The 15,378-nt window shown below is 40.7% G+C and overlaps 1 protein-coding gene across 1 annotated transcript in view; it reads right to left on the bottom strand.

The window, feature by feature from the left end:
* LOC139420769 (protein Aster-B-like) overlaps nt 1-15,378 on the bottom strand; it is a 98,561-nt gene that overhangs the window by 22,273 nt on the left and 60,910 nt on the right. The window contains exons 5-7 of the mRNA XM_071170998.1: nt 11,451-11,495; nt 9,777-9,800; nt 6,927-6,947 (exon numbers count right to left, since the gene is read on the bottom strand). Of these exons, the coding sequence (XP_071027099.1) occupies nt 6,927-6,947; nt 9,777-9,800; nt 11,451-11,495 (90 nt within the window). The remainder of the gene's footprint in view (nt 1-6,926; nt 6,948-9,776; nt 9,801-11,450; nt 11,496-15,378) is intronic.

Below are 15,378 nucleotides of genomic sequence, written 5' to 3'. Positions count from 1 at the left end.
AGAATGTGCTTATTATAGTTGACTGTGTTTTGTGTTTTTAAGTGATAATGCCCTCGAAGTCGGTGTTTTGAAGATATTGGCACCGTGCCAATCACTTTTATACAACGGGTAACCAACACTTTTATACAACGGGTAACCAACACTTTTATACAACGGGTAACCAACACTTTTATACAATGGGTAACCAACACTTTTATACAACGGGTAACCAACACTTTTATACAACGGGTAACCAACACTTTTATACAACGGGTAACCAACACTTTTATACAACGGGTAACCAACACTTTTATACAACGGGTAACCAACACTTTTATACAACGGGTAACCAACACTTTTATACAACGGGTAACCAACATATGCAAATAATGATGGACATATTTTCATTTTTGAAATATATTTTGATGAATTTATTCATACTATTTCATCCTTACACAATATATAGTCCAGTCACAAATCTAGGGTTGCTACCCAAACCGGTTGGTCGTTCGTTCTATCGGTTTGGTTGCTGGAGACTCAACCCAGACATTCAGTCTTTTTGTTCTGTATCTATGGACGCGACCTAGTTGTTCATTCTAAATGTTCCATTGCCAAATTGGCTGGCAACAGTCTTATCCCTTGCTTGCTAGCTAGCCAACTATATCTAATTTACAGTCACATCAAACAGTGCAGCCAGAATAACCACAGTAGCTGCATTTCCATTTGTTTAAGCTGTTTTCTAGTGACATTTACTTGGATACATCCATAACAATGAGCTAATGAGGTGCGATTTCGCCTGGCATAGAAAATGTGTTCTATCGTCAGGACACTGTTGCTCAGAGGAGCTAGCCAACACAGCTAAAACAGTAACTTCAACCTGAAGCTGGAAAGACATCAAACTAGCTGCACTTCAATTCATTTGACCTTTCTTCAATTGACATTTCTTTGTATATATCCATAAAAAATGATGCCAGCTGATTCATGATTTCGACTGGCTGAGAAACGCTGTCTGCCTGTCTGTCTCGTCCCAACTCCCAACACATTCATTACTATGGGACAGCTGGAGATGGAATTTGAACATTGAAACAATGTTACAAATGTCGGAGAGACACACAGCAAGGGTTTTTACAGTTTAAATAAATTCATTAGGTCCAACACTTTACATGTTGCATTTATATTTGGTTCAGAATAAATATAGGTAGGTGTAAAGTGACTAGACAATAGGATAGATAATAGATAGTAGCAGCATCATATGTGGTAAATATGAAAGTGTGTGTGTGTGTGTGTGTGGCTTCAGTATGCATGTCTGCGCGTGTTATGTGTGTGTGGGCGTATGTATAGTGTGTGTATGCGTGTGTGTGTTGGGGTGTCAGTAAGTATGTGTGAGTGTGTGGGTAGAGTCCAGTGTGTGTGTTGGGGTGTCAGTAAGTATGTGTGAGTGTGTGGGTAGAGTCCAGTGTGTGTGTTGGGGTGTCAGTAAGTATGTGTGAGTGTGTGGGTAGAGTCCAGTGTGTGTGTTGGGGTGTCAGTAAGTATGTGTGAGTGTGTGGGTAGAGTCCAGTGTGTGTGTTGGGGTGTCAGTAAGTATGTGTGAGTGTGTGGGTAGAGTCCAGTGTGTGTGTTGGGGTGTCAGTAAGTATGTATGAGTGTGTGGGTAGAGTCCAGTGTGTGTGTTGGGGTGTCAGTAAGTATGTGTGAGTGTGTGGGTAGAGTCCAGTGTGTGTGTTGGGGTGTCAGTAAGTATGTGTGAGTGTGTGGGTAGAGTCCAGTGTGTGTGTTGGGGTGTCAGTAAGTATGTATGAGTGTGTGGGTAGAGTCCAGTGTGTGTGTTGGGGTGTCAGTAAGTATGTATGAGTGTGTGGGTAGAGTCCAGTGTGTGTGTTGGGGTGTCAGTAAGTATGTGTGAGTGTGTGGGTAGAGTCCAGTGTGTGTGTTGGGGTGTCAGTAAGTATGTATGAGTGTGTGGGTAGAGTCCAGTGTGTGTGCATAGAGCCAGTACAAGTTGTTAGTACAAAAAAAGGTCAATGCAGATAGTCCAGGTCACCATTTGATGATCTATTTAGCAGTCTTGTTTAGCAGTCTTATGGCTTGGGGGTAGAAGCTATTCATTGTCCTTTTAGTTGCAGACTTGGTGCACTGGTAAACACTTGCCGTGCGGTAGCATAGAGAATAGTCTATGGCTTGGCTGGCTGGAGTCTCTGACACCGCCTGGTATAAAGGTCCTGGATGACAGGGAGTGATGCACTACCACCCTCTGTAGCGCCTTGCGGCCGGGTGCCTTGCAGTTTCCTTACCAAGCGGCGATGCAACCCGTCAAGATGCCCTCAATTGTGCAGCTGTAGAACTTTCTGAGGATCTGAGGGCCCATGCCCAAATCCGTTTAGCCTCCTGATGGGGAAGAGGTGCTGTCATTTGGGCTGTCATGCAGAGAAACTGCACAGTTCTCACTTTATCCCCTTTTTCTTTTACCGTTTCTTTTCCCCTTCATTTCTCTGGCTGTGTGGAGAGGTCTGTGTTTCTTAGACCTCGTGGTCATAATGTATCCTATCCTCATAATGTATCCTATCCTCATAATGGGCGGCAGGGTAGCCTAGTGGTTAGAGCGTTGGACTAGTAACCGGAAGGTTGCGAGTTCAAAACCCCCGAGCTGACAAGGTACAAATCTGTCGTTCTGCCCCTGAACAGGCAGTTAACCCACTGTTCCCAGGCCGTCATTGAAAATAAGAATTTGTTCTTAACTGACTTGCCTGGCTAAATAAAGGTAAAATAAAAATAAAAAATAAAAAATAATGTATCCTATCATCATAACGTATCCTATCCTCATAATGTATCCTATCCTCATAATGTATCCTATCCTCATAATGTATCCTATCCTCATAATGTATCCTATCATCATAACGTATCCTATCCTCATAATGTATCCTATCCTCATAATGTATCCTATCCTCATAATGTATCCTATCCACATAATGTATCCTATCCTCATAATGTATCCTATCCTCATAACGTAGCCTATCCTCATAATGTATCCTATCCTCATAATGTATCCTATATTCATAATGTTTCCTATCCTCATAATGTTTCCTATCCTCATAATGTATCCTATCCTCATAATGTATCCTATCCTCATGTAGCCTATTCTCCTCGGCGTACACATCCCAGACAAACTAAAATGGTCCACCCACACAGACAGTGTGGTGTAGAAGGCGCAACAGCGCCTGTCACCTAAAACCCTGCCAAACTTTTACAGATGCACAATTGAGAGCATCTTGTCAGGCTGTATCACCACCTGGTATGGCAACTGCACCACCCTCAACCACAAGGCTCTCCAGAGGGTGGTGCGGTCTGCACAACACATCACTAGGGGACAAATTACCTGCCCTCCATTAAACCTACAGCACCCGACGTCACAGGAAGACCAAAAAGATCATCAAGGTCAACAACCACCCAAACCAGTCTGTTCACCCTGCTACCATCCAGAAGGCAAGGTACATCAAAGCTGGGACCGAGAGACTGAAAAACAGCTTCTATCTCAAGGCCATCAGACTGCTAAACAGTAATCACTAACTCAGAGAGGCTGCTGCCTACATTGAGACCCAATAACTGGCCACTGTAATAAATGGTCACTAGTCACGAACATGTGGAGAGACGGACCAAGGCCATTGAGTTCCACAAACTTTATTTTTAGTGAAACTTAAAACAAACCAAGACACAAACAACAACCGTGCAGTACTGCGGTGCAACATGCACTCACTCAAAAACAATATCCCACAAAGCAGGTGGGAACAGGGAACCCTTAAGTATGATCCCCAATCAGAGACAACGAACATCAGCTACCTCTAATTGGAAACCATACCAAGAGCACCAACATAGAAATATATAACCTAGAACACCCCCTAGTCACACCCGGACCTACTACACCATAGAGAACCAAGGGCTCTCTATGGTCAGTGCATGAGAGTCACTTTAAACAATGCCACTTTAAATAATGCCACTTTAATAATATTTACATTTCTTACATTACTCATATCATATGTATATACTGCATTTTATACCATCTATTGCACCTTGCCTATGCCGCTCGGCCATCGCTCTGCCATATACTTAAATGTACAAATTCTCATTCACCCCTTTAGATTTGTGTGTATTAGGTAGTTGTTGGGGAATTGTTAGATTACTTGTTAGATATTACTGCACTGTCGGAACTAGAAGCACAAGCATTTCGCTACACTCACATTAACATCTGCTAACCATATGTATGTGACCAATAAAATGTGATTTCATTTGATTTGATGTAGCCAATCCTCATAATGTATCATATCCTCATAATGTATCCTATCCTCATAATGTATCCTATCCTCATAATGTTTGCTATCCTCATAATGTAGCCTATCCTCATGTAGCCTATCCTCATGTAGCCTATCCTCATGTAGCATATCCTCAAAATGGATCCTATCCTCATAATGTAGCCTATCCTCATGTAGCCTATCCTCAAAATGTATCCTATCCTCATAATGTAGCCTATCCTCATGTAGCCTATCCTCATAATGTGGCCTACCCTCATAATGTATCCTATCCTCATAATGTGGCCTATAATGTTGTGCCTTCCTGTATCATACTTATGCTAAAATGTTTATTCTATTCTACTGAGCCATTTACTTCAGTTCCTATTCTTATATTTTATTATTGTTGTTGTATTGTCTTGTAAATGTTTTGTTGGATGGTGTATACCACGTGTATCCCGTACATACGACTATTACAACTTGAACTCGAACCACACAGACTGTAAACAGTAAATACAAGACGTTTTGGACCCAGGGACATTGCTTCTGGAACAGCTAATGGGGATCCTACTAAATAAACAAATAACAATACCTAAAATGGCTTCTCAGCTGCTCAGACATACTGCGGTTTATGGCCAAAGATTTGGTTTGTTTTACAGCCACTACAGACCGTTAGGTTCAGACACACCTCATCTATATCCAATCAGGCATGACCTGGACACACTGACCTGGATGCAAGCCATGCCGCCGTAAATCACTGGAGTCCAGTTAGGTTGGATTTACACTCTACACTCACTATAGGCACACTCCAAAGAGGCTTAGCAAAATTCTGCTTTGTGACTTCACTGCACACCACATGAAGCACTGAGATTTCGGTGTACGCCAGAATTGGTCATTTTACTCAAGCGTCAGTGATGTTTTGCTGAGGAGAACATTGCTGGAGTGCAAACCCAGTCTTACTACACCACCAAAGGCCCAAAAGTGACAGACAGCACGAAATGTAAAGTACAGATGTAGGCTACCATGTTTGTTCAATGGACTAACAACTCAACTCTCCTCTGACACTGAAAAAACAGTGTCCCTAATTCACATCATCCTAATTCACACTTCCTGTTGATATTCAGAAACAGGAAGTGCATCGCACTACATCTTCACCAGCATTAACTAAATCCGGCACACTGTAATGCAACGGACAACAGAAACAAGCATTTGTTATTGGACAAATACTGATAGTCAGCACAGCTCATACAGTACATGACAATTCAAATACACAGTAATGTTCATATAATATACTGCAGACTTGGTAACTAAAAACAGAAAAAGGCAGGCGTGGGAATGACAGGCTGGTAATTCTAGTCATGGGGTTGGATCTGCATTGATCAGGCTCATTCAGTGATGGCATCACAAATTGCACCCCATTCCCTATAGTGCACTACTTTTGACCAGGGGACAAGAGACACTGGTCAAAAGTATTGCACTATGTAGGGAATAGGGTGTCATTTGGGACGCAGTCCTGATACACAGAACAAAAGTCAGCTTGATTCATCAGAGGGTGGTGGGGCGATCGACTGATCGCTCCACAATGGACCTTTTGTCAGCTTCACTGCTTATCTGTAGTCCAAGGGCACACAGGCCATAGTTGCAGTCAGATGCATACACAAACGTATTCAGCACACACACACACACATATACACAGACATAAAAGCATACAAACACATACATACACACACAGAAAACATGACAGAACAACGTCGTCTCATACTGAATGTCCTTTGTCTCCAATCTCTCTCCATTTCCCATGGTAAAAATATACCACGAGGCAACTCCATTGTTAAATGTGTATTCCCTATTCACCAGGTGAATCGCAATTGAGGAAATGTTCATGTTTACTTTAATGGCATTTAAATGAGCCGTGATTTTCATTTATTAAAAGTGAATTCATAATTTCATATGAATAATGAATGTAATCATTACCAGGTATGTGCTGATAGATAATTTGTAGGGGAAGTACTTCAAAGGCAGGTCTTTTCAAATCTGCATAGCAACTGTTCTCTCTATTGGTTTCCCCATGACTTCTATTTTAAAATGATATATGGAGAAGAAGCAAAGTAGCCTAGGTGAGGTGTCCATACAGCACATCATTCATTCACATCCAATCATTCAACATGAGATTGCCTGCCTCAGAAATATGTGTTTAAAATGGGAAAATGTGTCACACCTTTTGCTTCATGTTGGTTGTGGGTGTTGTTGGGTTGCAAGTCAACAGAATTCAAACTCTTTCATCCTTTGTTAAAAATGATAACTGTTCTCATGCTCAGCCAATAGCAGCATTCGAAGAAAGATGAGGTATAGCATGATACCCAACAGTCAGCCATCAATCAACTGACAAAGTACAACACAGTCAGACCACATGTCTGTCTTACCCATATCACTTTGAAATACTGTATATATGGTCATAATGGTAATTTTAACAGATGCTTTTATCCCAAGCAACTTCGCACGCACACGCACACGCACACACACACACACAAAATGTGGGAATCAAACTCACAAATGCAAGCGCCTTGCTCCAACCCACTGTGTCAACGAAACATGCAACATATCACACACAGTAAAAAAAACAGCTCATCCAGAAGAGGTCGGAGAAGAGGTAGAGAGACTTACGTTGTACCAGCTCTGGCTTTTCTGTGGTTACAAACATCAAGGTGAAGGAGACAAAAAAGATGAGAAACATGAGACATGGGTTAGTGCACACACAAAAGAGCTTCCACAACTTATACAGAATAACATACTAGCCTATCACACTGCTAACAAAACCTTAGAAAAGTATGTAAGAAGTAAATATAAAAGTCAATACTCATATACACCACAGGAGAGCAGCAATGGGCTGCATATTAATAACTGGGGGGAAATGATGACACTCAAAAGTTCAATTATTGATAAGAAGAGATCTTGTCCATATATGACATTGTAGTAGACTTTAAGACTAGGTGTGCATCCTAAATGGCACCATATTCCCTATAGTGCACTACTTTTTACCAGGGTCCATAGGGTTCAACTCAAAAGAAGTGCACTATGTAGGGAATATAGAGCATCCTAGATACAGTTGAAGTCAGAAGTTAAAACTCATTTTTAAAACTCGTTTTTTCAACCACACAAATTTCTTGTTAACAAACTATAGTTTTGGCAAGTCAGTAAGAACATCAACTTTGTGCATTACACAAGCAATTTTTCCAACAATTGATCACAGACAGATTATTTCACTTATAATTCACTGTATCGCAATTCCAGTGTGTCAGAAGTTTACATACACTAAGTTGACTGTGCCTTTAAACAGCTTGGAAAATGATGTCATGGCTTTAGAATGTCATGGCTTTAGAAAATGATGTCATGGCTTTAGAAGCTTCTGATAGGCTAATTGACATCATTTGAGTCAATTGGAGTTGTACATGGGGTTGTATTTCAAGGCATACCTTCAAACTCAGTGCCTCTTTGCTTGACATCACGGGAAAATCAAAAGAAATCAGCCAAGACCTCAGAAAATAATTTGTAGACCTCCACAAGTCTGGTTCATTCTTGGGAGCAATTTCCAAATGCCTGAAGGTACCACGTTCATCTGTACAAACAATATTACGCAAGTATAAAGACCATGGGATCTGGGATCAAATATGCTCTGAAAGCAAACATGTTGACATGAGTACCCTGATATCGGGGAATTTGTGCCATTCTGAAAAAATTGTTACAATTTTTTCAGAATGGCACAAATTCCCCGATATCAGGGTACTCATGTCAACATGTTTGCTTTCAGAGCATATTTGATCCCAAATTATTACCACGCAGCCATCATACCGATCAGGAAGGAAACATGTTCTGTCTCCTAGAGAGGAACTTACTTTGTTGCGAAAAGTGCAAAACATTCCCAGAACAACAGCAAAGGACATTGTGAAGATGCTGGAGGAAACAGGTACAAAAGTATCTATGTCCACAGTAAAACGAGTCCAATATCGACATAACCGGAAAATCCGCTCAATAAGGAAGAAGCCACTGCTCCAAAACAACCATAAAAATGCCAGACAACGGTTTGCAACTGCACATGGGGATAAAGATCGTACTTTTTGGAGAAATGTCCTCTGTTCTGATGAAACAAAAATAGAACTGTTTGGCCATAAAGACCATCGTTATGTTTGGAGGAAAAAGGGGGAGGCTTGCAAGCCGAAGAACACCATCCAGCAGCATCATATCGTGGGGGTGCTTTGCTGCAGGAAGGACTGGTGCACTTCACAAAATAGATGGCATCATGAGGATGGCAAATTATGTGGATATATTGAAGCAACATCTCAAGACATCAGTCAGGAAGTTAAAGCTTGGTTGCAAATGGGTCTTCAAAATGGACAATTACCCTGAGCATACATCCAAAGTTGTGGCAAAATAGCTTAAGGACAACAAAGTCAAGGTATTAGAGTAGCCATCACAAAGCCCTGACCTCAATCCTATAGAAAATTTGTGGGCAGAACTGAAAAGGCGTGTGCGAGCAAGGAGGCCTACAAAACTGACTCAGTTACACCAGCTCTGTCAGGAGGAATGGGCCAAAATTCACCCAACTTATTGTGGGAAGCTTGTGGAAGGCTACTTGAAACGTTTGACCCAAGTTAAACAATTTAAAGGCAATGCTTCCAAATACACTCAATTAGTATGTAAACTTCTGACCCACTGGGAATGTGATGAAAGAAATAAAAGATGAAATAAATAACTCTCTACTATAATTCTGCCATTTCACATTCTTAAAATAAAGTGGTGATCCTAACTGACCTAAAACAGTTCATTTTTACTAGGATTAAATGTCAGTAATTGTGAAAACTGAGTTTAAATGTATTTCGCTAAGGTGTATGTAAACTTCTGACTTCAACTGTATGTATGAAGGCCTCTTATGATAGCAGCTTACAATGAGCTGCCTTCAATTGTGTAAAAAATATTCTGTTACAAATGAATCATCCATATTACACATAAAACAACCGAACTTCAACATCCCTTTGATGATTTTTTCTGGTTGTTAACTTGTTTTGTAGTTGAGAAAACATCCTATAACCAGACTACAACCAACTGGTCTCTGTTACAACCATGATGAGGTCAAGAAAGACTAAAAAAGTTCTGGGGTCAGGTCCAGTGGTAGTGCTGCTGACACCAGATGACCTATTGCCTGTCTGGGCATGGGTTGTAAAACCTGCCCTGCAACTTTCAATTCTGTTTCTCCCTACATCTCATTTTGCTCAATACCTCCCCGATAAAGAAAAAAAGATGAAAAGGGAGTGAATGTGCAACAACGAGTACGCAACCTAACCATGACGTCATAATGACCTCATTGTAACCAGTTACACCCGCTAGGAGATTCACGTTTGGAGCACACTGAACCAAGGACAAGTAGTTTTGAGCTACTGTTTGAGGTGAAATATGGTCACAAGCAGGGGTCAAGATTGAGAGGGCTAATGGAGGGTTAAAGAAAAGATGAGCGCTTACTTTAATCAGTTTTAGTCTGTCATACTGGAAAGAAAATAAACACACAGACAAAAGCGGTCATGCAAATGAGAGACGAGAGAGTTAAGACGACACGTACAGACGTGCAGTGCCTTCGGAAAGTATTTCTCTTTTTTTTTGTCAACGATCTAGACAAAATACTCTGTAATGTCAAAGTGGAAGAAATTTTATTTTTCTTTTGTTGAATTCATTGAAAATAAAAAATGAATTTATCTTGATTCGATAAGTATTCAACCCCCCGAATAAATACATTTGTCGAATCACCTTTGGCAGCGATTACAGCTGTAAGTCTTTCTGGGTAAGTCTCTAAGAGCTTTTCACACCTGGATTGTACAATATTTGCCCATGATTATTTTTCCTGTGCTTAGCTCAGATCCGTTTCTTTTTATCCTAAAACACTAGTCCTTGTCGATGACAAGCATACACATAACATGATGCATCTTTTGGAATATTTGTATTCTGTACAGGTTTCCTTCATTTCATTCTGTCATTTAGTTTAGTATTGTGGAGTAACTACAATGTTGTTGATCCATCTTTAGTTGTTTTCTCCTATCACAGCCAATAAACTGTTTTAAAATCACCATTGGCCTCATTGTGAAATTTCAGAGCGGTTTCTTGACTCTCCAGCAACTCAGTTAGGAATAACGCCTGTATCTTTGTAATAACTGGGTGTATTGATACACCATCTAAAGAGTAATTCATAACTTCACCATGCTCTACGGGATATTCAATGTTTTTTTTACCCATCTACCAATAGGTGCCCTCCTTTGTGAGGCATTGGAAAACCTCCATCGTCTTTGTGGTTGGATCGGTGCTTGAAATTCACTGTTTGACTGAAGGGTACAGAGATGGGGTAGTCATTAAAAATCTGGTTAAACCTTACTATTTGATATGCAACTTATTTGACTTGTTAAGCAAATATTTACTCTAAAACTTATTTAGGCTTGCCATAACAAAAGGGTTGAATACTTATTGACTCAATTGTAGAAACTTGACATTATGGGGTATTGTGTGTAGATAAGTGCCACAAAATCTCATTTTAAATGAGGCTGTAACACAACAAAATGTAGAAAAGAGGTGTGAAAACCTTCTGAAGGCACTGCATATTACATACATTAAGACACATACTGGAAGGAATGACAGAGTTGGAATGTGGATGGTTTGTCGGTAGCTGTTATGGTGTTCCAAAAGGGAGTCAAGCCCGTTTGAGGCTGTCGATTATGTTCCTTGTGTCCCATTTGTTCTAACTCAGAGGCTGGAGAGGCTGAAGATATGAGTGTGTGGCGAGTGTGTGCTCCTCCAACTAAGAGGACAGTGAACAACGGTGAATGTCTATTACTTTTTCCCCTTCTATGTGCCGAGCCATGGTGTACCGGTAACACTCCCTGGCACATGTCACATGTACAACTCCCCACTGGAGACCACGGTCCAATCCCTGCATCCACTCTTTACACTGTTTCTCCCACTTTCCTGTCTCCCCACATCATTTTTATCACTGTCTGAATAAAGTGTCAAAACACCCCAAAAATATAGATTTAAACTTTTCCCCTTCCATATGTTAGCTTGTTCAGAAAGTATTACAAGTTAGTGGTGGTTGGTGGGAGTCGAAGTAGTGTGCGTGTGTATCTGTGTGTATGTGTGTGTGTGCGTACATGCCTTCAAATACTCATGCTCGGGGTCTGTCCTGGTACCACAGCAATGCTACAAAACACCACAGAACAGACTTCACTCATACAGCGTGGTACTCCATCAAAGTAAAGAAACAGTATGAACAGTAGCTCTGAGGTGAAGTTTCCCCTAGGTACAGATCTAGGATCAGCTTCCCCCAACCTTAACCATTATTGGGGAAAATACAAAAACTGACCCAAGATCAGCATCTAGGGGCAACTTCAGTACCTGTAACACAGAACATTTCAGACAAGAGGGCCACATAGGGGATCATGATGTTGTCAGGAAAGAGTGTTAGAGTAGGGTAGGAAGGCTAGGTCATGTTCATTAGGCACAAAACAGAAGAGAACCCACTGAGAACGGCAGGGACTATCTGGCATTGTTCAATAAGAAACATTCATTTTCGTTGCAAAACGTTTTAAAACATTTTATGTTGCGTGCCCTAATGAACACAACCATGAGAAGGGGTTAGGCAAGGTCAAGAGAAGTGAAAGAAGGTTAAGATAACAAAGGCCGTATGGTCACAACCAAGTATACGTTAGTATACCCTTAGTATAGCCAACTCTTAGTATAGACTCTTAGTAAACTCCTTGAGGCAATTGCAACCACTGATGGCAACTAGGTTATCACCAGCTGATCTCTCGTTATACCATCAATACGCTGTAAAATCACTCGCAGAGCTGATCTCAATTGCAACCATCATCCGCCACTGATATACCGCTCCATAACGCGGATGTCGGGGTTATGTTCTAGTCCTGATTGATTGCAACTAACATTTATCAAGACGATTTTGCTTTCTGGTGGGTATTATCATTGGAACATTTTAATCTTGCTATTTAAGCAGGCGAAGGGCGATTTCTCTCTTTGACAATCATTCCAAACAACTGAAATATTGTATTTAATTTCCTAAATCTATTAAGGCAACGAACCAACTCAAACACCATATGAATGAAATCATGGTGTAGGATACATTTTTCATTTTCGATTTATTTAATACATCAATGTTTTTACTTGTCCTAATAAAACATTTTTTATCAAGAGGGGAAAAGGAAATAGTCCTGAACTGTAAGCTACACATCAGACATTTGAAACGACAGAGTATCCGGAAAGTATCCATTTTTTTTCCTCATCAATCTACACACAATACCCCATAAAGCGAAAACAGGTTTTTAGACTTTTTTTTGCAAATGTATTAAATATAAAAACAGAAATACCTTATTTACATAGGTATTCAGACCCTTTGCTATGAGACTCACAATTGAGCTCAGGTGCATCCGGTTTCCACTGATCATCCTTGAGATGTTTATACAACTTGATTGGAGTCCATCTGTGGTAAATTCAATTGATTGTACAAGTATTTGGAAAGGCACACACCTGTCAATATAAGGTCCCAAAGTTGACAGTGAATGACAGAGCAAAAACCAAGCCATGAGGTCAAAGGAATTGTCTGTAGAGCGCCAAGACAGGTTTGTGTCGAGGCACAGATCTGGGGAAGGGTACTAAAACATTTCCTCTGCATTGAGAAGAACAAGAACACAGTGGCCTCCATCATTCTTAAATGGAAGAAGTTTGGAACTACCAACACTCTTCCTAGAGCTGGCCGCCCGGCCAAACTGAGCAATTGGGGGATAAGGGCCTTGGTCAGGGAGGTGACCAAGAATCCAATGGTCACCCTGTAGGGGTCTAGTTCCTCTGTGGAGATGGGAGAACCATCCAGAAGGACAATCATCTCTGCAGCACTCCACCAATCAGGCCTTTATGGTAAAGTGGCCAGATGGAAGCTACTCCGCAGTAAAAGGCACATGACAGTCTGCTTGGAGTTTGCCAAAAGGCACCTAATGGACTCTCAGACCATGAGAAACAAGATTCTCTGGTCTGATGAAACCAAGATTGAGTTATTTGGCCTGAATTTCAAGCTTCACGTCTGGAGGAAACCAAGCACCGCTTATCACCTGGCCAATACCATCCCTACGGTGAAGCATGATGATGGCAGCATCATGCTGTGGTGATGTTTTTCAGCGGCAGGTACTGGGAGACTAGTCCGGATCGAGGGAAAGATAAACGGAGCAAAGTACAGCGAGATGACAACCTGCTCCAGAGCGCTTAGTACCTCAGACTGGGGTGAAAGTTCACCTTCCAACAGGACAACGACCCTATGCACACAGCCTGAATACTTTTGTAAATAAGTTATTTCTGTTATTTTAAATACATTTAAAAAATCCCTCAAACTGTTTTTGATTCGTCATTATGGGGTATTGTTTGTAGATTGACGAGGGGGGAAAAAAACTATTGAATCTATTTTATAATAACGCTGTAATGTAACAAAATGTGGAGGAGGCTGAATACTTTTCGAATGTACTGTAAATTGATATTGTATTGTAGTAGTTATTTAAAGTTGCACAAATGATATTGTTTTTATTAAATCTTGTTTGTGGGTAGGCTGGGAGTGAAGAGTAACATTTCCTATGCTGTGAATAGCGGACATTTCTTTATTTGTAGAACAACGTGCTAACACTCAATAGTGAACCTTTATATTTTCTTCCAGGCCAGTATGTCTACAGTGGCATATTGTACTTTATTGAAGAAACAATGTCTGAATTGGAAGGAAATGTGGTAGGGAGAGTAACCTCTAATTATTTGGATGTCGTTATCTTAACCAAAGAATCAGAGTGCTTTGTTTATAACGCTATTTAAATTGCCTATCACACATGTTGCATTACGTATCACTTTCATTAAAATTGTCTTCAATAACTTTATTTTTTGCAGAAGAGTAGCCCCGCTGTAGGCATAATTTGGCTAAGAAGGCTAATTGTCTGTAAATAAACGTGTTAACTAAATCCAAGTAATTGACATATACTACATTTCCAGTAAAATTATTATTTTTTGTTGTAATATGTCATATTCTTCCATGTATATTTTTCGATTTCGCTGTTCCTGATAGCATGTTTCATTGGGGCGGGAGTAGTAAACGCAGACAATGACCATTTCCCACGCCATTTCCACTGTCCAGTGTCAAGCTGGTTTAACACCGTAAGTGTCAGATCAGCTGGTCTGCTAGTTTCATTACACTGTTTATTAGTTGCAAGCAGATTTATTGTAGCTTGGCACTCCTGTGTAATCTCCCGTTAGTAGTGTGAGTTATGAAATCCAGCTGTAACAAGTTAGGATCTAAGGTCGGGAACTTCAGTCTTATGTGTGCAGTGAAAATGTAGAGACGGGTGGATAAAAAGGGTACACTGCAATTTGACCTTCTACAAAGCGGGGTCACTTCCTGCTTAAAGATCACTAGAGTTCAGTTGGTTTTTTTAATGTCTGTGAGCAGGACGTGACCCTGCTTTGTATGATGGACATGTCTCAAGGGAGTTCATATATTGAAAAGAGCCAATAGTGTCAGTCTGGGCAGATTTGAATTCTGTCTGTAAACAGGAAGTGGCCCCCAGCGCTGTATGAGGACATCAGATTGATGAGTGTACCCTTAAGGTAGGATGGGATAATGCAGTGTGATCGAGGCATGGAAAGATGAGCAACAGTCATTTAGGGTAATGTTGAATAGTCTGAGGGATTCCGGTTACCATGGTTAACCATTTTAACATCTGCTCTAGCAGCATTAAAAGGACATTATGAGTTAACGCTTCTAGCTAGCATGGCATGAGGGAGATGAGATCAGGTCAGTGCAAGGGTAGGCTAATATAGTTGGTTAGTAAGTGGTACGCTAGATAAGGCTAACATAGCTTAGCATAGAGAGTTTTGGGTAGTCTCATCAGGTAGAGTAGGGCGGGATTGCATAGGGTAGGATAGGTAAAGACAGGATAGAGGTGCACGTTAGTTTAGCATAATGTAGGGTGGCATAAAGGAAAAACAATTAGCTTATCGCAGAGATAGTGGCAAGTCACGATGCATGAGTACAAGCTAGAAG

Source organism: Oncorhynchus clarkii, chromosome 12 (assembly GCF_045791955.1).
Source record: "Oncorhynchus clarkii lewisi isolate Uvic-CL-2024 chromosome 12, UVic_Ocla_1.0, whole genome shotgun sequence".
Taxonomy (NCBI): Eukaryota; Metazoa; Chordata; class Actinopteri; order Salmoniformes; family Salmonidae; genus Oncorhynchus; species Oncorhynchus clarkii.
Note: the sequence above shows the minus strand (reverse complement) of the source record. Positions and strands in the feature narration are given on the sequence as shown.